This window comes from Gambusia affinis, linkage group LG07 (genome assembly GCF_019740435.1).
Source record: "Gambusia affinis linkage group LG07, SWU_Gaff_1.0, whole genome shotgun sequence".
Classification (NCBI taxonomy): Eukaryota; Metazoa; Chordata; class Actinopteri; order Cyprinodontiformes; family Poeciliidae; genus Gambusia; species Gambusia affinis.
The window spans coordinates 12528078-12551264 of NC_057874.1; the positions used below are offsets into that span (position 1 = coordinate 12528078).

Consider the following 23187-nt stretch of genomic DNA (forward strand, 5'->3'; position numbering starts at 1 on the left):
TGTAGACCTCTATATAGTATTAATCATTTTGAATGGTGATGCAAGTATTTTTTTTTTTTTTTTACATCATCCCTTGGTTTGATGCTTTATTTTTGGTAAGAATGAATAGGAGTTAAAACAGCTTAGCTATTAAAGTTGTTGGCTTGTAAAACATGCAATAATAAGTACTGGAAATGAAGCATTTGATGTGCTTGTCATAAGTTATTTGTATTCATGTTTAATCCCCCTTTTTAGGGCTGCAGGCACCGGTAGGTAAGACTGACTGGAGCATGCATGAAAGTTCTAATGTAGAACCTGGATCATCCACATGGGGGCAGTGTTTCAAATCATTTTAGTACGAAACATGAAAGTTCTCTCGGCTCTTTTGCATCATGGCGGTAAATCTCCCAAGCTTCTCTCAGCCTGGTTTGGAGTGCTTTAATCAACTACAACAGGTTTTTAATCTATTTGTTTCTAGTGTATGAGGACACTGGCCTGGAATAAAACGGGATGAATCATTTAACGCCGCCATTAGCTTCATGTTTCTGCAATCGCCCTACTACCAGGGGAATGCTAAAGGCCAGTGGAACAAAATGACTTTAAACCAACATTGCAGTATGGTTTTGAGATTTCTGTTGGTTCTTCAAATTTTTAGCTTTGGTATTTTCTGACGTTAAAATTTGCATCGTATTTGTAGCTCCTGAATATTTTAAAGGGCTAGGACTACCTTTGATTCGCGTTAGTCAAAAGTTATTAGACTGGAAATAATATAATTGTTCATTATGTTAGGTATATAAAACGTAAGCTGTGATTTGTCTTGGGGGAAAAAAAATCAATTTATGAAAACTCGAGGGCTGTCATGTCTCTTTTGACCTAATTCCCTCTTACAGAGAGAATCATCTTGAAAGCTGGAGCGCTGAGACAGATTCATCAGTCCAATTTACTGGCCGACAGCCATTTACGTTTTTTATTGAGGTCTGAATTATCACTTTAGATTTTAACTAATATTTTGATTAAAATCGAAGCTCAAACCATCTCTTCCGTCGATTATGAGTCTCTCATATCAGCCTTTATGTCCATACATATCAAATAATTAAAAATGCTGCACAACAGCCTTATTGATGAAAGTCCATTTTGATATTACTTGCAACCCAGCCCCTTCACTTATTATTTCTGCTCCATAGCAACATGTTTCACAACTAATGGTGTTCCATTAATCTGTCAATCCTCTTGGTAAATTATTAACCACTTAGAAAGTATTTTTTACTAAAACCAGTAATTGATCTGCTTGGTGTTGCGGAGAAGCTGATATATGTACACCATTTATACTGGGATGTTGCTGGAATTTGGCTTTTTGCATATTTTTCTAACTGGGAATAAACAAAAAGTTGTTTTTTATTTATTTATTTAGTTATTTATTTTTGAGGTGTCTGGGAAGCCCCAAGTTTCATATCAAATATAGATGTGGAGTGTGTACAATGTTGGAAACCTTTCCCATACATATAATTTATATACTGCGAAACTTTGTTGATCTTCTAATTGGAAGGTTGCAGGTTCAATTCCAGCTTCCTCCTGGGCAAGGCACTTATCAATATGTTTGTGAATGTGCTCCAATATGAAGCAGTATGACTGGAAAAGCACTATGCAAGTTCAGTACTATTAGCACTTCTGATTATTTATACTCTAATAATCCAGTGTCAGATCTCGTACTGCACTCCCTCTATTTGAGAACTTGTTCCTTTGCTGTTGGGACACATAAAATGGGGGGAATATATATTATTGGCTTATATTTGGTAACTAATTAATACCAAATCAAGTATTAAATGTCACTAAATTTCCATCTGGTAATGAGAATGAGCTCAGCTTGGGTAAAACTAGATGAATCGACCATCATAAGTCCTTTTTATGTTAAATGTTTTGGAATCATTCTCGTTTGTTTGTTTGTTTGTTTTGCGTCGACGCCTGCTCCTCTTTTATTCATGTTGATGTTTCTTTCAGGAAGCCGAGTTCCTGGTGTGTTCAGTCAGACAGCTGAAAGACTCCCAGGCCCGGTACGCTCACGCACTAGAGAGCTTAGAGATCGTGAGCAGAAACAGAAATGGTGGGTGAACTAAGGGGCTATCTGTAGGATCAGTTTTCTTAAAGTTTTTTTTAGTCATAGTCCATCGAGCTTTGCATGGTTGGATAATTATTTTACGTCTGTAGTGTTTATCAGAGATGAAGTATGAAAGTTTGTGTGGGTGTGGGTGTGTGTGTGTGTGTAGTCATCCTTTCATTTCTATCCTATCACAAACAGGAGAATTCCTTGTGCCCCTCACTAGCTATGTATCCTTTGAGTCTTTGGTGATTTCATCAAAATAAACGTTTGAATCTGTCCATCTGGCAGCCATCGTTACTTTTAGCGTTGATTTATTGAACACACATGGTCAAATCAGTGGCTGCTTCTGCCTTTGAATTTTAATATGATAAAGAGGATATTTTACTAATTATGATTTACAGATTATGAAAACCCAAACGTTCAGTGTCTTAGAAAATAAGGTCAATTTAGACAAAAATAAATGACGCAGCAATAGTCAACTTTTTCGCAGTATGATCTTTAAAGATGTCACTAGTACACAAGCATGATGCATTTCCTTACAAAGTCCACCACCTCATCATCAGTGAGTTCACACATTCATTTAAACGCCAGGAGACTTCGCAAGACGAACTTACCACTAAACTAAATATGATCCAAGGTGATTTCTATGTGGTGGGATACAAATTAAGAGCAGTGATTTCAAATCCGTGTTTGACCTGAACTGTAGATGTAGATGTATGTTCCTGGAGCTTTAAACACGGACCACGTCATGGTGAACATCGGGGCCGGGTTTCATGTGGAAAAGGTAATGCATGCTTCCTTTTGAAAGCTTGTTCTCATATTTAGAACTAATAACTTCATATTGTGTTTTTATCACATCTTGTAAGTCAGTGCTGTAGTTTAGTAGGTTTTTTTTTTTTGTATGTCGGGATCCGTTATGTCTGTTTAATAATAAAGTGAGATTAATAAATAGACAAAGTTCAAAAACTGAATGATCTGCAAAATGTGAAAAATCCACAAATGAACAGGATCAATTCAGTGAAAATAAAAGAAACTGTAAATAAAGTTTAAGTGCAAGTGAAGGTGTATTCTCAGTACATAAAGCTTGTTATGTTTTTGCCTGTGTAGAGTACGGAGGAGGCCAAGGCCTTCTTAAAGCGGCAGATAGATCTCGTCTCAAAGCAGGTGGAAAAGGTTGAGTCAGTTGTTGAGGAGAAATGTTTAATCATCAAGGGTAAGCTGAGATTTCTCTTAAAAAAAGAATCTCCTGTTTTTATTGTCTCACTTAATACAGTGTTTTTCCATCAACTAGTCAATTTTTTCCTCCATATGTCCCTCGGTTTGTCCATTTTCCATTCATTCATCTTTTTCCATTAACCATCTGTTTATACATCCAGCCATTCATTTATACATTTGTACCTTTTTCCACCATTTTGTCCAATCATTGCCTCAGTCTTTGGGTTTTTGCATGTTAAAAGCTCATATCCCGATAAGAAATTTTTATACATACATACCCCAAAATGTATTTGTACACCGATGAGCAGCCATCAGATATAATGATCCTTTCATAAATAGGTTGAGATTTGTCCTAAATCATTGTTTTTAACTCTTTCGTTCAAGTTTCACTTCAGTGTATTGCTTAAATTGTTTTTCTTTATTGCAGGAGTGAAAGCGTCTGTTCTGACAACGGGAGCTGCCAACCGTGGGTCATGAATTCACCTGCCTTACGGGTATCCAGGTGTTATTGTGTCAGCACTCACATAAAGCATAGCTCTGCTACCTGAAGTTTAATTGTTATTAGTTTTCTTAAGTTAATTGTTTTCATTCGAGTTGTTTGAGATACCGTTGCTGGTTTAAAAATGTCATATTTTAAAGGTTTATTTTTGTGCCCTGTTTTTTGGGTGAAATGGCTCGGATGTGCGGTATGTTGGGTTTTCTTCAAAATGTTTCACCTGTATGTTAAAACCCATGTTATATTGATTGTAGTGGTAGAGGAACATGCTGTGATACAAATAACAATTTTATTGTTAAATGTTACTTTTAAAAAAACTAATTATTTTTCATTTATGTAACACTAAAACACACACAGGATTGTAGATAAAGTTTATGTCCTATATGGATATTAAAAGGAATCTTTTAAACATCACTTAACCTATGGTTGGTTTTTTTTGTTTGTTTGTTTGTTTTGTTGTTTTTTGTTGCTAAAATGACCTAGCTTGTGATGCTGGGGGGGGTTTTTAGGGTTTTTTTTTTTAGATAATTTATTTAGTATTTTTATTTTTCATTGAATAGTAAAGAAAATGCTTTTAAGAATTAATAAGCTTCAATCAACTCCTGGACGCAATTATTAAATCCCCTCTTGGATAACATAAATGAGAATAACGGTGTAACAGATTCATTCTTTCCAGACTGGAGTTTTTCAATTTCATTGGCCTAAAATGTTGATGGATCCCATTTTGACCACAGGGGGCAGTGTTTTAGATTAATCTCGCTCCATCTCAGTCGGAAGCACAATTAATGAGATACTTCTTAACAGTCAGCCGGTGCGTGGCTTGAGTAAAAGCGATGACGAGGTGGCGGGGGAGATTACATCTCAAAATCGAGGGCAACGTATTTAGCTAACGAGGGAAAACCAAGGGATCTGAGCTCATTACATTATTAAGGTCGTGCTTAATAAAGGATGGCAGTATTAGACATTATCTGCTGCTTAATACTGCGGCATAGTATGGGATTTGCGATGGTCTGCATATTTACCGTACATATTCGTTATTCAATTAATGTTTCCTTTTGCTACACCTATAAAAAAATATCTTTGTTTCCCCACTGTTTTTCTGGACGAAGCATGTTTGGGTATCTAAACGTAATGTATAAACTCCGCCAAACCGGTGCACCGCTCTGTTCTCCGGCTGACAAATGGTGCGCACCCAGTGCAGCTCGTTGCTCATCACGCTTCCAATATGGCGGTGAATCTTACAGACCTCTCCCTTCCTCAATTGGAAGGATTAAAAGGCCAACTGGACCAGGTATTGTTTCTTTTTTCAGTGTATTAGATACTAGATTATCAGCCATATGTGACTATATGGCAGTATTTCCCCCAACTAAAAGGAAAATGGCTCCAACGCTATTGCTGTCGATTCTTATACAGCTGCAGCGTGTTAATATCACATTGCTTCCCTTTATTGGGCTCACTTTTAATTAGTGATGTTTTATTTCAGGAGGTTGAGTTCTTGACGTCTTCCATAAGTCAGCTGAAAATTGCCCAGAACAAGTTTGTTGAAGCAAAAGACAGCTTAAGTGTCCTGAACCCAAACAATGAGGGTACGTAAACTAATTACATTTCTGCTGAAAGAGAATGTAGGGAATTTAAACTGAATTGTATTTATAACAAATATGTTAACATTACCAATCTAATTCCCAGGATTGCAGTTTTCATTGTTCAGCTATTTTTGGTTCATAATTGATTAAATTATCTGAGTATATGTGGCTTTTATCAGTTGCTGGTAACTATGCTTTCTTTTCTTGAACAGGAAAAGAGTTGCTTGTGCCTCTCACCAGTTCTGTATCCTTTTCGTCATACTACACCATCAATCCGGCAGAATACTGCAATAAGACTAATAGGAATCAAAGACATGCTGCCACTGGTAGCTTATTAGCTGTTTATCTATAGGTGTATATAGTTTTCAAACTAAACTCAAGCCTCTATTGACATCATGGATTTATTGTTTTCAATCTTAAGTAAAGCTGCACCGCTCAAGGAAACAGCTTTTACACCCGTTGATGCATCTAAACTAAAGATTGTATCTATAGATGTCTATGAAAAGCGACAGCAAACATATTTCTTTATGGTGCAATACACACTTATGAGATGTAACATTATGACTCCATGATGAATGGTGTCTTGGGCCACAGTGGGTGTGCTGCGCTATCTGGCACTAAGATATTAGCATCAGATTATTTTAAGGCCTGCAAGATGCGAGGTGGGGACAAAAATGGGTCAGTCTTGTTTGTAAAACACAGCCCACTGATGCTACATTGGATTTAGATCTGGAAGCAAAGCTACACCTCAATCTTTTCCCAAGGTCTTTAAATTATTTCTGTAAAATGTTTTGCTTATATCAAGGTGTATTATACTTCTATGGCACTACTGTCATGGAATACTGTCACTATGAAAGACTTTACATTTAGAATTTAAAATTCATTCCTTATCAGATGTATTAGAATCCTTATTTAGTTGCCCAGTTTATTTATGCTAACACATTAACTTCGAGGACAAATTGCTCAGTTTCCATTTACAACATCCTACCCACTAACAGGTGCCACGGTGGACATGATTTGTGCGTTGACCTCACCTAGTAATGGTCCCATTATGGCTAGACAATGTGTATTGAAAAATGTTGTGTATCGTTGGAGATCCTTAACTGTTTCTACCCAGATGTACGTTCCTGGAACGTTAAATGATGTGGAACACGTCTTAGTGGATGTGGGGACTGGATATTATGTTGAAAAGGTAACATATTTGCTTTTGAATGTGTACTACTGTCAACTATGTCAGAATAAATGGTACTTGATCATATTTTATCTTTCTAGAATGTGGAGAACTCGAAGGCATTCTTCAAGCGTAAAATAGACTTCCTCACAAAGCAGATAGAGAAAATTCAGCCAGCTCTTCAAGAGAAACACGCTATGAAACAAGGTAATATGAGGATAAATCAAGAGCTCTGAGCATTTTCATAGCTAGTTAAATTGAACCAAAAAGGTAGTTAATCAGTTAGTTATGTAATTTAACAAAGAGGTAAATACTTTTCCCACTTATTGGCAGATTGGTAAAAGAAAAAATAACTTTTTATGTTTTGCAGCGGTCATTGAAGTAATGAATCTGAAGATCCAGCAATTACAACAGAGTCAACAGGCATCACAGATGGTTGGAAACACAAAGGCCTGATGGGATCAACTGTTTGAGCTATTCAGGATTAGAGACCTTTTTTTTTAAGTATGCCTTCACAAGATGTTGCAAAAGGCACAAATCATGTTTGAAGTGTAGGTTGGCCGGATACATGACTCCTTGTGTACTTGCAGAAATTTAAATAAAAAGTTGTTGTCAACTTCAGTCATTAAAGCTAGTTAAGTCTGGGTTAAAAAAAGAAAAAATCTTGTCTCATTATTTGTTGTTAGATCTGTCAATCATAAATACTTTCATCCTAATAGGTAAGGCTTGAGACTTTTCTTGATTATTTCTCCATTCCAAATGATAAATGTTGCAAAAACCTGCATATTGTCATAAGGTGTACAAGTTTTTCTAGACTGGATGTATGGCGACTTATCTTTAGTCTTGAAGGACAAAACTGCAGTGTAATAATTTTAGCTAGGATTCTGTGTAGTTTTGTTGATGACAAACATTTTTAATTAAAGAAAAAGTAGATTAACTTTTAAGGCCAACTTTAACTTGGCTTTAAAATTCCCCTAACATAACGTGATTGAGGGCTTCTAAAGGGGCTTTAAAGACAGAATAATTGGCAATTAAATTTCTGCATTATGACATCATGCCCAAAAAGGACATAAATTATTTCTTAGTGGTGGGCTTGGGTATATTTTGAACAGCAGAAACATGTTGTGAGGACAAGAACCATCCCTCAGCATTGATAACATGTCCTAAAAATGTAACGTTTTCCTGCACAACTTACAATTTTGACCAACTGTGTGGCCAAAAGCATCTAAATGTTTCAATAGAGAAACTGTCTTTTATGCACTGAGCAGGGAATTTGCTACAGATGAGGATGTCATCAACATACTGCAACAGTGCAGTGACATCAGACAAAAAGCTGTTTTTCAGTGCAGCTTTTTAGTTTGTAGGACTTTCACAAAAAACATGACAGTCCGGTAAATATCCAGACAGCCTCGGTACTCAAAAGAAAACCGAAACTTACTTTTGTGATGGACAGGGACAGAGAAAAATAAGCAAAGTTAGCAATTCCTGACTAAATGTTTTTTTTTCTCTCTAACACAGACATCGCACACAGAATCTCATGTACATTACTTTTGGTGGGGTTTTTTCAGTTACACAGGAAACAGGAGTACATGCAAGCTGTTGCTTCTTTGTTGCATTCTCTAAGTACACAGTGTGTGGGGCATTACCTCCTTTGAGTGATGATGTTTTTTTGATGATGACATCACACACTAGGGTCTCCCAAGGACCTGCTGAATTTCCATGAGAATTGTAAGGTTGATGAGTCTTCAGTGCAGAGTGACCTTTTCCTGGGAGGCAATAAATTAAGTTCTTCATCCCAGGTCTCACGGCTTTACAACAATGTTCTTTCTTTGTCTTCTGCTTATGTGCAGGTACAGGACGTTGTAGTTCTTCAATTTTACTTTGGGTCACCATAAATCATTAAGAACAAACATGCACCTTGGCAAAAGCAAAAAATGAAACAAACTAACTTTAGAAAGTCTGATTTTTAACTGGAAAGCTAAATTGTACGTAATGTACAAGGCATGCAGCACTCAGTTAAATGCATTTGGTTTCTGTGCACAATGTTACATCAAATATTAGCCATCCTGTTTGGTCTAGAAAACAGTTTTATTCAGCAAAATACCATCATTAAGCCTCCAAAAGCAATTTGGAGGCTTAATGATGGTATTATGATATAATAGTATAATACTTGCAGTAAAACAGCTTTACTGCATTCCAATAAGTTTATACCCTCATTCACTTCTTTATGACTTTATATGTTGGATGACTGGATAGAAAAATGTTGACTACCGGTATTTGTTTTGTTTTCCATTTACCTGTAAAGTAAAAACAGGACTCTGGAGATGAGTTCTTTGCTCATTAACTAATACAATGCAATAACATATTTCTTTGCATATAATCTTTTCAAAAACTGCTCCAGTAACACAAGTTGTACATGATTTTGAATATACATACTACCAAAAATTCCAACTCATCAGTTCCTAAACTGATGAGTTGGAATTTTGCCATATGTTTTAAACATATGGCAGCCATATTAGATTTTTAGTTTTGATGTTGCCCAGAATGTTCAAACTTTATATAAGCTTAGTTTATTTTTTAAATTTGAAATGTGTAAACATGACCATACATGGAAATGGTACTTGTTGCAGTCATTGATAAGATTTGGTCAAAAAAGGTCACTTAAAAAAGGTTTGGTGGAAGGAAAAATATGTTTCACATAGGTGCACAAATGTTAACACGGCTTTGAGAGGAATTTAAAACAAGAGACTTTATATAGTGTTCCTAAGAAGAATGTGAGAAACAAGAGGAAACAATGCAGGTGAGCTGAAGAGGACTCACCAAGGATTCAATGTAAATATTGTACATTAAATAGATACAGTGGTCAGAAGCCTTGCAGATTTGTTTGATCTATCATAATGTGATGCTTTGATTTTTGTCGTCTCATTAAGTTTACTAAATAGAAACAGGGGGTCGACTTTTAAATGTACCAGCTGCCTTATTTCCGGCTAAAAATGCATACTTTCACAAGATGAAGTCAGTTGTTACGTGTTTCTCATGGTTACATCAACTCTCATCTGCAGCGGCCTCGCCGGGGAGGTCACAGCAGTTGCGTCGTTGTACTGGAGGTCGGAGCGGGCGGGGTGCAGCCTGTTGTTGAGTCGAACCGAGGCAGACAGGCAGTCTGAAGAAGCAGCTGTCACATGCTGCAGTTACCGCGGCGTCGTTGACAGTCAGAGATGAGGAATTGAGCCAGAATTACTTTATCTAGTGGTACAAGTGGGTATTTTATCGCAAATTTATCGAAAGAGCGCTGTAGAGATAGTCACTGGTTCAAGTTACGGTGCGCGAGGCAAACTGTTGAAACAGGAGCACGCGACCGAGGAGTGTGCTGGAGACTGCAGTTACAACCGACAAAGAGGCGGACTCTACTACTTAAAAGCAGCAGATATTTCGCAATTTAAATCGTTTACAGGATAGGAACGGGGTCAGATAAGTGAAGTCTACCGGCGCTGACCAGGGTAGAAGACGAAGATTACGTTAACATGGTAAGTACGCGGCCTGGAGGCTTTCACCTCGGCTAATGATTGCCAACCTGTTTCAGTTTTTCCTGTTCTCGGGTCTACATAGTTCGAGCTATCTGAAGGTCGTCTACACTCTGCAGCAGCTGTACTGTTTTTATAATTAACGTTCTTAGAAGACGGGAGTCCGAATCAATGAAACGAAATTTACCTTTCGACGACGTTTATTTCAACCTGTCAAACAAATTAGCTTAGAATAGCAAAGTAAAGTCAGGCCGGTTCCAGCTGGTCTGCTAGTAGTAAACATAAGCTAGTTAGCTTAACGCCGGTGACGCTGATGTCACAAAGTTAACATATGGTAACACCAAGAAACTACTACAAGCCAAATGCAGTGGTTTTAAAAATACGTTCTAGTATTTACCCAATTAGTTGCCATATTTTAGTGTGAAAAAGTTTTATTGAGCAATTTCTCGCTTTGCACGTGTAATAACTTCTGCACGTGATTTTGGGTTAAACGTTAGCCGCTGCACCCAGTTGTAGCTGCGTGTATGCCGAAGGTCGACGGGGACGTTATCTGAAAAGGGTTACTTGTGGTTGTACACGTTAGTTATCGATTGGCAACAACATGTGTATCTAGAATGAGCAGAGAAATAGGCGTTCAGGGTATAGTTATGTTTTAAAAGTAACAGGAGCACGTCGGCGCCACGTGCTCCTCCCGAAACTCAAAGACTGTTTGTCCTCTTATGTTAAAAATACAATAAGTAAACCTTCAGATTTGAAACCCGGGCTAGCATACAAATGGTTTCACATGTAAGATTTCGAAATATCTTCATGACCAAACCATCTTCATGTTTGTGTTTGGCTTTTGGGGGGATTAGATGACAGGTTGCACAGCGTTGTGAAAGGCAAGCTTGAAATTCAGAGGCGGATCAACTCGGAGTATTGATCCATGTGACCATAGAGGGGCGGGGAAGAGTGTAGCTGACCAATGAAAGCTCAGGGTTGCGTGTCTGAGCGTAAAGCTGGATTTGCGAGTCCAGTTACTTCATTCACTGGATTGGATGTGGTATATTTAGCGAATGTGTGATGAAACAGCAGAATTTTTATAATACATGGTTGCTCAACTCCCTAAAGCTTATTTTAAATGACAAGTTCAAGGCAGTTTACTTTACAAACAAAATGCATTCGTAATCTAATCATTTGACCTTAACTTTTATATTTAAGCAGAGTGCCATTATCCATCCAAAGTTTGACTTCTTTGATTTTGCTTTAATTTTAAGCAAGTTGAAAAATCTTTCTTCCTAATAATTTGTGCAAAACTGAGATCATTGGAGTGATATGCAAATATCGAGTTAAATGGATTAGAGTATTTTGTGATATTGTTTTAATGGTGGGGAAAAAGTTGAAAGCTTCATACAATTTTGGGGGAAATACATTTGTGACTGCATACAGCGAAAGCAACACATGCCATGTTTATGTGGCAAAGCATCTGACCCTGGGCTATTTACTGCATGTGTCCTTGTTTTTCTGCCCATCTTCTTGTCTAGGTACTGAGTTCAGACCACCAGTCCCACAAACCTTTTAAAAAACTAATAAATAATACATGTTTTTCTGTCAAGCTGTTTCTATGGTTTAAAGTTTTTTATTGAGGTGCCAAAGAAGGTGGAGTAATTTTTCTCGGCTCGTATAGTAGTTCAGTTGTGCCCTTCCCCCATCTGTTGCTGCACACTGCCAACTGCCACACTGTCTGAATGAAGTTACTATATCCTCCCTTACTTTAAGTAAAAACTTTTTCAGCTGTTGTGTGTCCAGTTGTGGAAAAACTGGCAGTTTACCAGCCAACTATAAACTCTGTTGGAGCAAATAATGTATCTAATTATGCAGCTAGTATCAGTTTATTTTACTAGTATTGGCCAATGAAGAGTAGAATGGCAGAAATGTATAATCTGCACAAATAAACATTTGACAATTCCTACTAAATAATTTTTTTTCCATGCTACTTTGATATCTATTTTGCAGGTTACCACCAAGGGAACAAGTCTTAACCCCAATGCCAAAGTGTGGCAAGAGATCCCAGCCCAACAAAATGACATCCCAGAAGTATCCGAAGATTCTTCTTGGCTCCACACCAACTCTTCCCCCCCTGAGATGACTGATGGTATGGGTCTTGTTTGGCAAAATTTTTGTTGATAAGGCAGCGTGCGCCACTTATCTGTCTCTTTAGTGAGTATGAGACTGAGAAGTGGCTTTATCAGGTTAAGACACAATATTTGCTGATAATTAAGAGTAAACACAGCTTATGAAGAAATGTTGACTCTTGGCCTAAGGTGTCTGCGGTGAATTCAAGTTGTGACTCCTTTGGTGGATCATTTTGGTCTGCAAACATAGCAGTCATTTCCCAATATTTCTGCTGTTTTCCTTCCTGCCACAGGTTTCTCAGACGTTCTTTCTTTGGAGAGTAAAGGATACTCTATTGACTTCCTGAGTAGCCCCGATGAGTACTCCACATCCGAGGATGTGGAGCATACAGACCTGGGATATTTGGTCTTTGATGCACAGGGCGACTCTGCCATAGACACTGAACTGTCTAAGGAAGAAGTAGTGACTGAAGAGAGCTTACGAGAGTCATTAAAGAAAAGACTGGAGTTCTGCTTTTCAAGGTAAATCCTGCTTCTTTCATCAGAATAGGCTTCTGCATGCATGTGTAGATGGTTTCAACGACAAGGAAACTAACCATAATTACTGACTTGTAGGGAACTGTGTATATTCCTCAAAGGATTTAGTCATAAAAGAAGTCATTGTTGTACGTCTTACTATTGTTCAATTCAACCATTCCTTGGTGAAACATTTACCATTTTTACATTGAGTCAACATTGTTTTGTTGTTAATAATAGAGTAGAGTACCCAAGAATTGTACTCAAGAGTAGTAATACTTTATGATATTGCTTACATATTCAGTAAGGTCAAATAAAACTATTCTTAAGAGTATGTATGTATATACATTTATTTTTTCAAAAAACTGTTATCATCCCCCTCTAATAGAAACATTAGTATGTATGATACAAGCACAATGTAAATGTTCTATTCTTCCAGGGAGAATCTCTCTAAGGATCTGTACCTGATATCCCAGATGGACAGTGATCAGTTTATTCCTATCTGGACTGTTGCCTGCATGGAGGACATCAAAGCGCTCACCACTGATATGGATCTAATCCTGGAAGTATTGAGAGGTACCAGTTCTACTCTTCTCCTTGTCATAAATATAAACTCTTGCTAGTTAAGATATTGTTCATTTAAACATGTAAAGGTTTATTGGCGTTAACTAAGTGGAAAAACTCACTAAGCTGAAAATCTTCAACCATCTAATGGACAAATTCATACAGAAATTGAGGAAGGAAGTAAAATGATGTCAACAAACCTTTGCTTTTATTACTTCATTAAGTATCTGTACTCTGTGCAGTATTTAAATGGCATATGAGCCAGTGCATGGCACAGGAACATACAGTATAGGCATATTTTGTATATATTCATAAAACAAGATGGGTTGTTTGGAAGTTTGAGATTGCATAATTGACCTCTGGAATATACCAACCTACCCAAAACTGGATATTGCAATGTTGTCAACTGTAATTTGACATAGTTTGCAGTTTTAGCAAAGATGTAGAATTAAGTTACAGAAAACATTACGTTTAGCTTGATGTGATTTCCAGGCTGTTGCTTTATCTCTTCTTTTTTTTTTCTTGTCCTGCATATTGATGACATCGGCTATTAATGAGTAAACTTTGATCGCTCTCAGAGATGGCCAGTATTTTATGCTAACCTTTAGTCAACAAGCATTTTCTCTCCACTTAAAGAGAAAAAAGTTTTCCTTTGGCTTTCATTATCAGTACTTCTCTGGTCATGTGTCATTGAATGAAAGTGCTGTGGACTCATGTGACTGTAGTTTGGCAAGAAACATTGCTGGTTTTGTAACCAGATAAAAGGAACCGGGGGTGTGGAGTTTAGCTAGTGCCTTTAATATCAGTTTACTCAGGATCAAACCTTTAAACTGAGAAAAGGAAGTTGTGCATCCTATAAAGAAGCTGCGAATCTTGACTTAAATTACACAAAATTGGCTATGTCACAATACATGGCATAATTACTGTGGTTTCAGTTTGGCAAAGTCTGTTAACGGACAGCAGGATCCGTTGTTGGGTTACCCAACTCTCCACTGCAGCAGTGTTGTCTATAAATTATTTTAAAAATTAGTAGAAAATGTGTAAATTTTTTGTAACTGAACAAACTTTAGTATATTTATTCCTAAGACATTTGATATGTCAAATATCAAATGTTGTTGTTTTTTTTGTTTTGTTTGTTTTTTTAACAATAAACGTATTTTATTATTTCCACTTATGTGGAAAGTCCCAGAAAGTAAGGGACTTTGTTTCAAAAAAAGCATCAAAAAAAGGTAAAGAAAATCTGTGTTGGCAACAGATCAGTTTACATAGTTTCACTAATAGGAAACTTTATGTAGATGTTTTTAAACCTAGCATGGTCTTATTAATGTAAAGCTTATGTTAGAATGTATTTTTCTTTACAGCGTCTCCTTTAGTGCAAGTGGATGAAGCTGGTGAGAAAGTTCGACCTAACCACAGCCGCTGCATCATTATTTTAAGAGAAGTGCCAGAGACTACACCAGTTGAGGTAAAGATTACCTAATACTGCATACTAAGCAGTTTTCTGGATTGTGCAAATAAACTGTTAAACCTATGAAATGTTGCCATAAGATCTTACTTGCTTACAACTTGTTTAAAAAGAACTTTCAAGGTATATATATGGAAAATGGCAAATCTGGGCTTGTTTAGTCTTTGTTGTGTCTTAAAGTTACCTCATTATATACCATATATATAATGTGGGGTAAGTAGTATTCTTTGTTTGGGACAGAAAATGAATTAATATTTTTTTGTTTTCTTTTCTTAGGAAGTAGAGGATCTATTCAAGAGTGAAAACTGTCCAACGGTGTTGGGTGTTGAGTTTGCTCACAATAGCAACTGGTATATAACATTTCAGTCAGACATGGATGCCCTGCAGGTATGTGTTCTCATTAATCATCATTTACCTAATTTCTTAGGTTTGATATTTGCACTATTTATGTTTTTCTTCTGGAATAAATGGTTCATCTGTGTTCAGATGTAATTCTAACCGATTACTATTAAAAACACTAGGAACTTGTACAAAAATATTAGAAAGCTTGTAAATACAAAGCTCATTGACTTGGTTAAAATCAATTATGAATATCTTGCAAGATTACAAGATTGGTTTAGGAGACAGAAGTCACTGAACCAAAAAGAAAGAAAAACTGAATTTGCTGTTAGTAAAAATATGTTCCCTCTTTTTTTCCTCTTTTTTTTCTTGATCAGGCATACAGATACCTACGAGAGGAAGTGAAAATGTTCCAGGGGAAACCCATTATGGTAAATGACATAAAATAATTTACATTGCTAAGTTTAAAACCCAACTTGCTTTCTTAGATGTCATAAAAAAAACAGTATATGTAGCTCTGGATGGTTAATCCTGTTCAGCATAGGATGGGCTGACACATGAATGTCCTCAGGGCAAGGCTTGTGTGATTTAGTCTCAGGTTTACCTTGGGATGTATTTGGATAGAAACCAGATAAAGTGAGCTGCATTTTCACCAGTATTTGTCAAGAGCGAAATTTGTAGTTTTAACATCATAATGTGTTTTGTGCATTTTGTAGATTTTTTTTTTTTCCTCTCTTGCTTACTCCCCCCATCCAAAATAAATCAAATGAAATCTAAAGTACATGAGGTGTGTATACTCTACAATGCCTTGGAAAGCTGCTTGTTTTAAACCGTTTCATAGTTGTCACAATACAACAGCAATCTTCAATATATTTTATTGGAATTAAGCAAGATATGCCAACAAAATAAGTAACCTATTTCATAAATGGAGTTCATCTGTGTCTATTTAAATGTGGGCGTAAATCCAGCTGTTCTGAAAGGGCCTTGGATCATCATGAGAACCAAGGAACACAGCAAAAAAGTCTGGAATATGATTATGAAGATTTATGCAGGGTTAAATTTTAAAACAATATTCCAAACTGAGAACATCTGACAAAATGCTGTTAAATCTAAAAATAGAAAAAGTATCGCACAATTAGGTGACAAGTTGGGTAAGGAGAGCATTAATGGGAGAAGCAGCCAACAGGTCAGTGGTAACTCTGAAGCTGCTGAGGTCCACAGCTCATCTTATAGTAGCTGTTAACAGGATTATTATTACCTGTGCTTTCCAAAATGTTGACCTTTTTATAGAAGGGTAACAATAAGAAAGCCAGAAGAGTTCCTGGATGCAGCTTTCCACGAGTCATGTGGAGACGAGGCAAACATGAGGGAGATTAGACCAAAATAGATTTTTGTCCTGCATACAAAGAGGGACCTACAGTAACAGCAGCCAAAGGTGGATCTATAAAGCGTTGAATTGATGGAGCTGAATAAAAAAATAGATGCCACAATTTTCAGAATTTTGTTTTTTGGAGGAAAAAAAGAATTGTGTTGATCTGTCACTTTCCAATACATATAATTTTTGGTTATAATGTGGAAAAGTCCAAGGTATATGAATCCTCCAAGGCTTCTGTTTGCCCCTGTGATGATCAGTATCGCGCTTGGAAGGACCCATATTCACTGTCTATCCAGGAGGACCTTTCATTTTCTCTACATAAATCTTAATCTTTGCTTTTCTCCCATCCTCCCTCATCCTCTTTTCTTTGTCCCCTTACCCTCCTCCTCCTTCTCTCCCCCTTGTTAGTGCAGTGTTTTATGGCCTCATGACCGTGAGATTATGAGATCTGAGGGGAATAACAACAATAAAGCAACAGCACTAATTGTCATAAATAATTATCAAGTGTTGTTCTTGTGTTTTGGAAAGCCTAACTAGTTGTCTTCTCTGTAGGCTCGCATTAAAGCCATAAATACATTCTTTGGAAAAAATGGCTTCCACAGCATGGACTCAGGAGTGTATCAGCAGCATGCCCAGCCTCAGGCCCAGTATGTGTCTCCGGTGTACATGCAGCAGGTGTACAGCCCTCAGCAGGAGTACAGCCCTCAGCAGGAGTTCCCCATTTATCCTGTGGTGTCTCCCACCTGGAACCCTTCCATCGTGCCGCACTTTGAAACGCCACTGGTGAGAACTATTATCTAATTCTTATTTAAAGTCAAACAATCTCTGAACCAGTTAATGTGATATCCTTCTTCATTAGAATTTGGATTTTTCCTTTTATGTGGTTTATGTAGATGTGTTTTTATTTTATTTTTTGTCATTGTTGCAGGCTCCCTTCCCCAGTGCAGGATTCATGAATGGATACAGCAATCCAGGGAACTACAAACCAAACTCCAGCAGCTCCCATCGTCCTGCTGGCAGAAACAGGTACCTGCAAATTATGATAGAGATCGCTCATTTTTGGTCTTGAATAACTTCTGTTACCAAATAGAGACATTAATTATTTTGACGGCTTGTTTGCTCTTTAAGCTTCAAGCTTCATCACTTTAAGTTTGACCTGAATAATGGCAGGTTTAAGCAACAAATATCAATCTTTAAATAGCTGTGTGCAATCTTCTTAATGCCTAGAGCAAAAAATGAAGCCTTGGAGGGTAATTTAACAAACATCGTATTAGAAAAAAGTACCGTAATTTCCGGACTATAGAGCGCACCTGGTTATAAGCCGCACCCCCTACATTTTTAAAGGAAACACATTTTGTACATACATAAGCCGCATGTGCCTACATTGAAACATGAGATATTTACAAAGAAAGACGGTACACAGAAAGTGTTTTTAAAGTTTTAATAATATGCCGTAGCTTTTCTTTCTGAACAGCAGCAATATAGCAAAACAACACTAACAGGGCTGGTTTAAATAACATACGGTTAAAAGTCACGGAGAGCCGTCATCCTCTTCCTCCTGTGCACTGAAACCATGGAAGTCTTCTTCCTCAGTGTCTGTTTCCTTCTTTATCGGCCAGCTCGATTGCTTTTAACTTGAAAGCTGCATCATATGCATTTCTTCTTGCATTCTCCATGATGAGGGTCTGTTCAAGCTAATTTTATCCATGCACAATGTTACATTAGTCTTCCTCTACAGATATATTCCAGCTGTGTCACGCTTACCTTTTCTGCTCCAGCGCCCCTACTGGCCGTTAGAAAAAATTCATAAATAAGCCGCATCGTTGTATAAGCTGCAGGGTCGAAAGCGTGAGACAAAAGTCGCGGCTTATAGTCCGGAAATTACGGTAGGCTTTAAAGTTAATTTTGTTAAAAAAAAAAAAAAAGTTAGAACATTTGTTCCTTTTCCACTGGTATTTAGAGCTCATCTTCAAACAATTCAGTTATTATGGCTGTGTTGAATGTGATTATTATCTAAGAAGGCAGTAATGTGTGTAGATTCCTTTAAAATTATATCCCTTTATTATTTTGCTCACAAGTGCTTCGAAACATACCTGTATACTTTAATATACATTCGCTTAATATCTTTCCTTGTACTTTTTGAATCACATCAATGCATTTGTAGCATTTTCTTTTTCCTTTTACAAACAAAACATTGTTTTCTGTACCCTAGGAACCACATAAAAGGTCATCTTCGACCAGGCGATGCCGTTTCTTCTAACTTGGCTCCAGGAACCATGGTGGATGGTATCGTGAGTCCACAGGACATCCAGGCACTAAGGACTCTGTCCAGTATTAAATCACAGCCAGCCTCTTCCTTCCACTTTAAAGACTCTTCTTCACTGTCCTCCATATCCAGTGGAGATCAGAGCCGCTCTGGGCGAGACAGGTCAGCTGAACTCTTTAATATTCGAACAACTGTATAGATGTCAGCAATGTTAAACCAAAATTTAACATTGTGCAGTGCAGTTGTTTTTTGATATTTTGTCCATGACTGTAATTTTTTATTTTTTTTTTACCTTTTAACTTTAAAAAGGAAAAAAAAGGCATACAGGAGTGACTTTCATTATTAGTTGTACTTAAAAAAACAAGTTATTGCATATTATATTGATGTATTGTTTTTTTTTTTTTTTGTTTTTTGGGGTTTTTTGCTGTTTTTTTCACTTCTAATCTAAATTTTAAAATAGGAGGAACGGCCACAGAGGCATGAGGAGGAAAAGAGAAGATGAACAGTCTATGGTGAGCATTTCTTCTATTTTACTCCAAAGTATTTATGTTGAATGTTATCTCAATACATTGAACTTACTGAAATCTTTGTTCATGAATGTTTTTTTTTTTTGTTTTTTTTCCTCCACTTTCCCATAAATACAACAGAAACCTGTCCCTTTGATGGAGGTCAAGGCAGCCCCTCCCAACTTTGATCTGGCAGCTTCAAGTTTTCCTCCTTTGCCAGGATCTGTGGTTCCTCTTCAGGGGGAAACCGTGACAGAGGTGCGCCTCTCCGATGTTGTTCGTGGCCTGAGGCTAACAAGCAAGGTGACTATTCCTCTTCATAACATTTACATGTTGAAGAAGGATAGCTGGATTTTATTGCATTACTGTACTTTGTTTTATTAATCTATTTATTAAAATGTATTTCAGGCAGGAAACCAGGAGAACAGCTTGACCCAAAACTCAAAAGACTCTGAAAGTCCTGCAAGCAAACAGGAATCTATCTCCCTGCCTGCTAAACCTGCTGTTGTTGAGGCACAAATAGCAACTCCTCCAGCACCACGGTAATTATGCGGTTTAAGAATAATAATTTGCATTTTTATAGCCTATTTAAAATAACAGTTTATGTCCTTTTTTATTGCATTATTAGTGCTTGTCCAACAGTAACAAAAGGAGATAAAACTGAACCAGCTGCTGTACAGAGAAACCTGCCTCCATCTACTGAACCTGATTCTAAAACCGCTCCAGAACACGATCCCAGCACGAGCAGCAAAAGTTCTGCTGAACAACCGTCGTCTTTAACATCAGAGCAAGACCTGGTAGGCCTGATCTCCAAATGTGCCAGTCATATTCTCTCACGCCTGTTTCAGTTGATTTTTATTTTTTGCTTTATTTGAGTTTGTTTTTTTTTACTAAGTTTCTAAATGTCCTAAGCAGGAGCCAAGAAAGCTGAGCTATGCAGAGGTGTGCCAGAGGCCAGCCAGAGACCCACCGTTAGCAGAGACGCCCTCCCCTCCTGCCACTTCACCCGACCACCCTCTGAAGGAGCTCAAGGTCAACACCGTCAAGGACCCTCAGCTGAACTCTAAAAAGAGTCCAGAGAGAATTGGAGATAAACCTCCTCGGCAGCCTTCACGTACATTCAGAGGTGCAGGTGGTCACTCCAGAGCGAAAGGTTCAGGGATGAAGATTCGGGAACATCAGAGAGGCCTGAATGCTGGAAAGCAGTTTCCCCCTCAGCGAGGTCCCAAACGCAGCGGCAAAGAACAGAACATACCCCCGCTTCAGCAGAATAACTGAACCTGGAACTTTACGGACCTTATTTAAAATGTGTAAATATGTAAATACAGATGAATATATTTCTTTTGACAGATTTTGTCAAAGAATCATGATGTCTAAAATTATTCAGAGACTTTTAAGTCGATATTCCTTAAAGGAAGATGTGTATTTCAACAGAATTCAAGGCTAAGTGCTGTATTAAACCCCTTTAAAGGTTAATTGTAGAATTATTTTTAACTTTGATATTTAATACAGCAGTACTTATATACAGATGAGCAATGTATTGTCAGCAGAAATCCTTTGTCATATTTTACTGTGTTTGTCATCTGATCTGGCAAGTTGTGTGTCTTATTGCAGGAAACGTCTTTTGCAGCCTGGCACATACATTTTGAGACAACAGTTCAGATTTTCTTCTGATGAAGAAATTGTCTTAAGGACTATAAAAGGCATTAAATAGATGGATGAAATTAAACGGAGCACTGATTTTGAAAAACCTTAATATCAGAAAACTTTAAAGTTTGACTTTGGTTTCATTTCATCATCAGTGACCCTGAGTATCATGGATTACAACTTTTTGACATAATAACCAAAGGTTATGGAACCCTCCATACATGGAGTGTATATGAGGAAATGTGTTGGGTGGTCTTTTAGTTTAGTATTTTTGCTTTTTAAGTTGTATTTTAATACAATATTATAGTTGGTAAATATTTGAGACGAAGGCCCATCTTATTTTTCTGTTGATCTTTTAAGTGTTTTGTAAACGTAGAATGTCTGATCATGTTATGGTACTTGCCGAGTCCTGAGCAAATGCATAGTGAAGTTGTTACCATTTTAAGTTGTGCTGGTGTTTAATATGGAAAATTACTTCATTTAAGTTTTGGGGGATTTTTGACATTTTTTTTTTCTTTTGTGCTGTAAATATTAGTTCAGTGTTGCTAACATTTGGAAAAGGGCCTCTGCTAGAGCTGATTAAGTGCTTGAATAATTATGAAGCATCTATTTTTCACTTCCATTTTGTGTAAAAGCCAGACAAAGTGTCAGAAGATAAAGAAAAATATGAAGCTTTACCACTTGTTAGTAGAGACATATTATCCACTTTCATTTCGGACTAGGTAATAATGTTGAATGTACTTTTGTTTTTATTATTTATATTCTTTGACAATACTTTACTCTTTTGACATTTCATTTTTGAATTTAAGTGGTCGGTGGTAGGCAAACCTGGCCAAAAATGTAGCAAAAAAAACTAAATTTTGTAAAACCTTTACTATTTTCTCTCCCTATTTGATCTTCTATAAATTTTACAATATTTTTTCCCCCCCAAATGTATTCTTCAGGTTCTGATTTCAATCTTATTTAAGAAAAATGTTTATCGGGTAACCGTTTTGCTATATTTCCTTAGTTCGTGAATGTTTCTTTTACTGAAAACAAAGAGCTATACAATGTCTAGAAGTTGATTTTGTACTTGGGGGATGACCATGAGTTGTTTGCCAAAACAAAAGCTGTGATATGGATGATTACTCAGTACTTATATTATAGAGGAAAAACTTGTGTATTGCATCAAATTCTCTAACTTTGGGTTGAGTTTTACCTTGGATTGTCACATACATGCATACATAGTAACAGTAAAAAAAAAATTATAGTTTGGTAAATACATGTTTTTAGAACAGCTTTTGTATATATAAAATCAAGGGTTCATAAGTGTTCTGTTTTTGCACTTTTTTGTTTATCAAAGGGACCTTAAGGATAAGTAGGTTTTTCAACTTTTTTTTTTTTTTGTTCCTCTTCTACTTAACTTTTAAACTAGCGTTTTCTTTTTTTTAACCATTTGGTGTCTTTGAACTGTTGATGGTAATAGTTTGCTTTTGTATGATGAGATGAAAAGGCTGTGAATGCCATGGGGTCTGTAACTACTGGTTTGTGGGGGGTTTTTTTGTTTTGTTTTTTTCTTTTTGTGGCACCCTACCTGTTGTCTAGTCTTTTATGATATAGTAGGGATTTGTGTTCAGGGTTGTCATTGCTGTTGAATCTGTTATGTCTAAGCATTTTTTTTTTTGGGCTTGATTTAATATTTTAATTGTGTCCAGTAATTACAGTAAATGAGTTGACTCAACACTGAACATACCTGTGGAGGTGGTCAATGAAATGTATCCCACCCTCCAAACAGTTTTGTAAAGCTTAAAAAGATGTGGGCTGGAAGGTTGAAAGCTATTTTTATGCTTTTTTGTTTTGATCTAATTGTTTAAAGGGAGGAAAAGAGGGTCAAGATGATACAAATTACAGTTTTAGTTTGTGGATTTGTGAAAGCATGTTTATCCAAACCTTGTGCCTTTGCTAGTTCTGTTTCAGCAGAAACAATCCTAAACACACCACGTATAGCAAGATTTCCTGGTTCATTCTCAAATAATATGACATAATGTGTTTATCAGGGGCACTTGTCATTTCAGCTCATCTTTCTTCATTGGAGACATATTCAGGTCAGTTGATCAAACTCAAAAATTAAACTTGTCCGTTATGTCAATTCTGTCACCTTGTTAATTGTACTTCAACATTAAAGTAATCTTACCTTTAAAAAAACTGGGGATTCGTTTATTAGTTGTACACTGGTTTATCAATTAAATATTGTGTACAAATAAAATACTTTCAGTAAGATTTTATGATTTCTTCCTGAGTGTGTTTGTATATTGAGTAGGGTTATATTAAAATGTTGGAAGTCTTCGGT

At 36.8% G+C, this 23187-nt stretch overlaps 3 protein-coding genes across 4 annotated transcripts; all 3 read left to right on the top strand.

Moving 5' to 3' along the window:
• The first annotated feature begins 43 nt into the window (after nucleotides 1-43).
• Nucleotides 44-4141, top strand: LOC122834240 (prefoldin subunit 5-like). Its single transcript, XM_044122478.1, has 6 exons — nucleotides 44-434; nucleotides 1978-2080; nucleotides 2276-2304; nucleotides 2790-2861; nucleotides 3185-3290; nucleotides 3720-4141. Exons 1-6 carry the CDS (start codon nucleotides 372-374, stop codon nucleotides 3767-3769), a joined length of 423 nt encoding a protein of 140 aa, XP_043978413.1. The 5' UTR covers nucleotides 44-371; the 3' UTR covers nucleotides 3770-4141.
• An 805-nt stretch (nucleotides 4142-4946) lies between these two features.
• pfdn5 (prefoldin 5) lies at nucleotides 4947-7163 on the top strand. The gene is made up of 6 exons (XM_044122115.1): nucleotides 4947-5079; nucleotides 5272-5374; nucleotides 5584-5615; nucleotides 6489-6563; nucleotides 6644-6749; nucleotides 6913-7163. Exons 1-6 carry the CDS (start codon nucleotides 5014-5016, stop codon nucleotides 6996-6998), a joined length of 468 nt encoding a protein of 155 aa, XP_043978050.1. The 5' UTR covers nucleotides 4947-5013; the 3' UTR covers nucleotides 6999-7163.
• Nucleotides 7164-9569: 2406 nt separating this feature from the next.
• larp4ab (La ribonucleoprotein 4Ab) lies at nucleotides 9570-23122 on the top strand. 2 transcript variants are annotated; one of them, XM_044122440.1, is made up of 15 exons: nucleotides 9570-10069; nucleotides 12062-12200; nucleotides 12474-12702; nucleotides 13136-13272; nucleotides 14622-14725; nucleotides 15002-15112; nucleotides 15442-15495; nucleotides 16992-17222; nucleotides 17368-17465; nucleotides 18652-18867; nucleotides 19166-19217; nucleotides 19353-19514; nucleotides 19620-19753; nucleotides 19840-20008; nucleotides 20124-23122. In XM_044122440.1, the coding sequence occupies exons 1-15, from the start codon at nucleotides 10067-10069 to the stop codon at nucleotides 20487-20489; spliced, it is 2205 nt and encodes a 734-aa protein (XP_043978375.1). In that variant the 5' UTR covers nucleotides 9570-10066; the 3' UTR covers nucleotides 20490-23122. The 2 variants fall into 2 exon arrangements, with proteins under 2 accessions (XP_043978375.1, XP_043978376.1); XM_044122441.1 differs by having other exon boundaries at nucleotides 20127-23122.
• The last annotated feature ends 65 nt before the right edge of the window (nucleotides 23123-23187 follow it).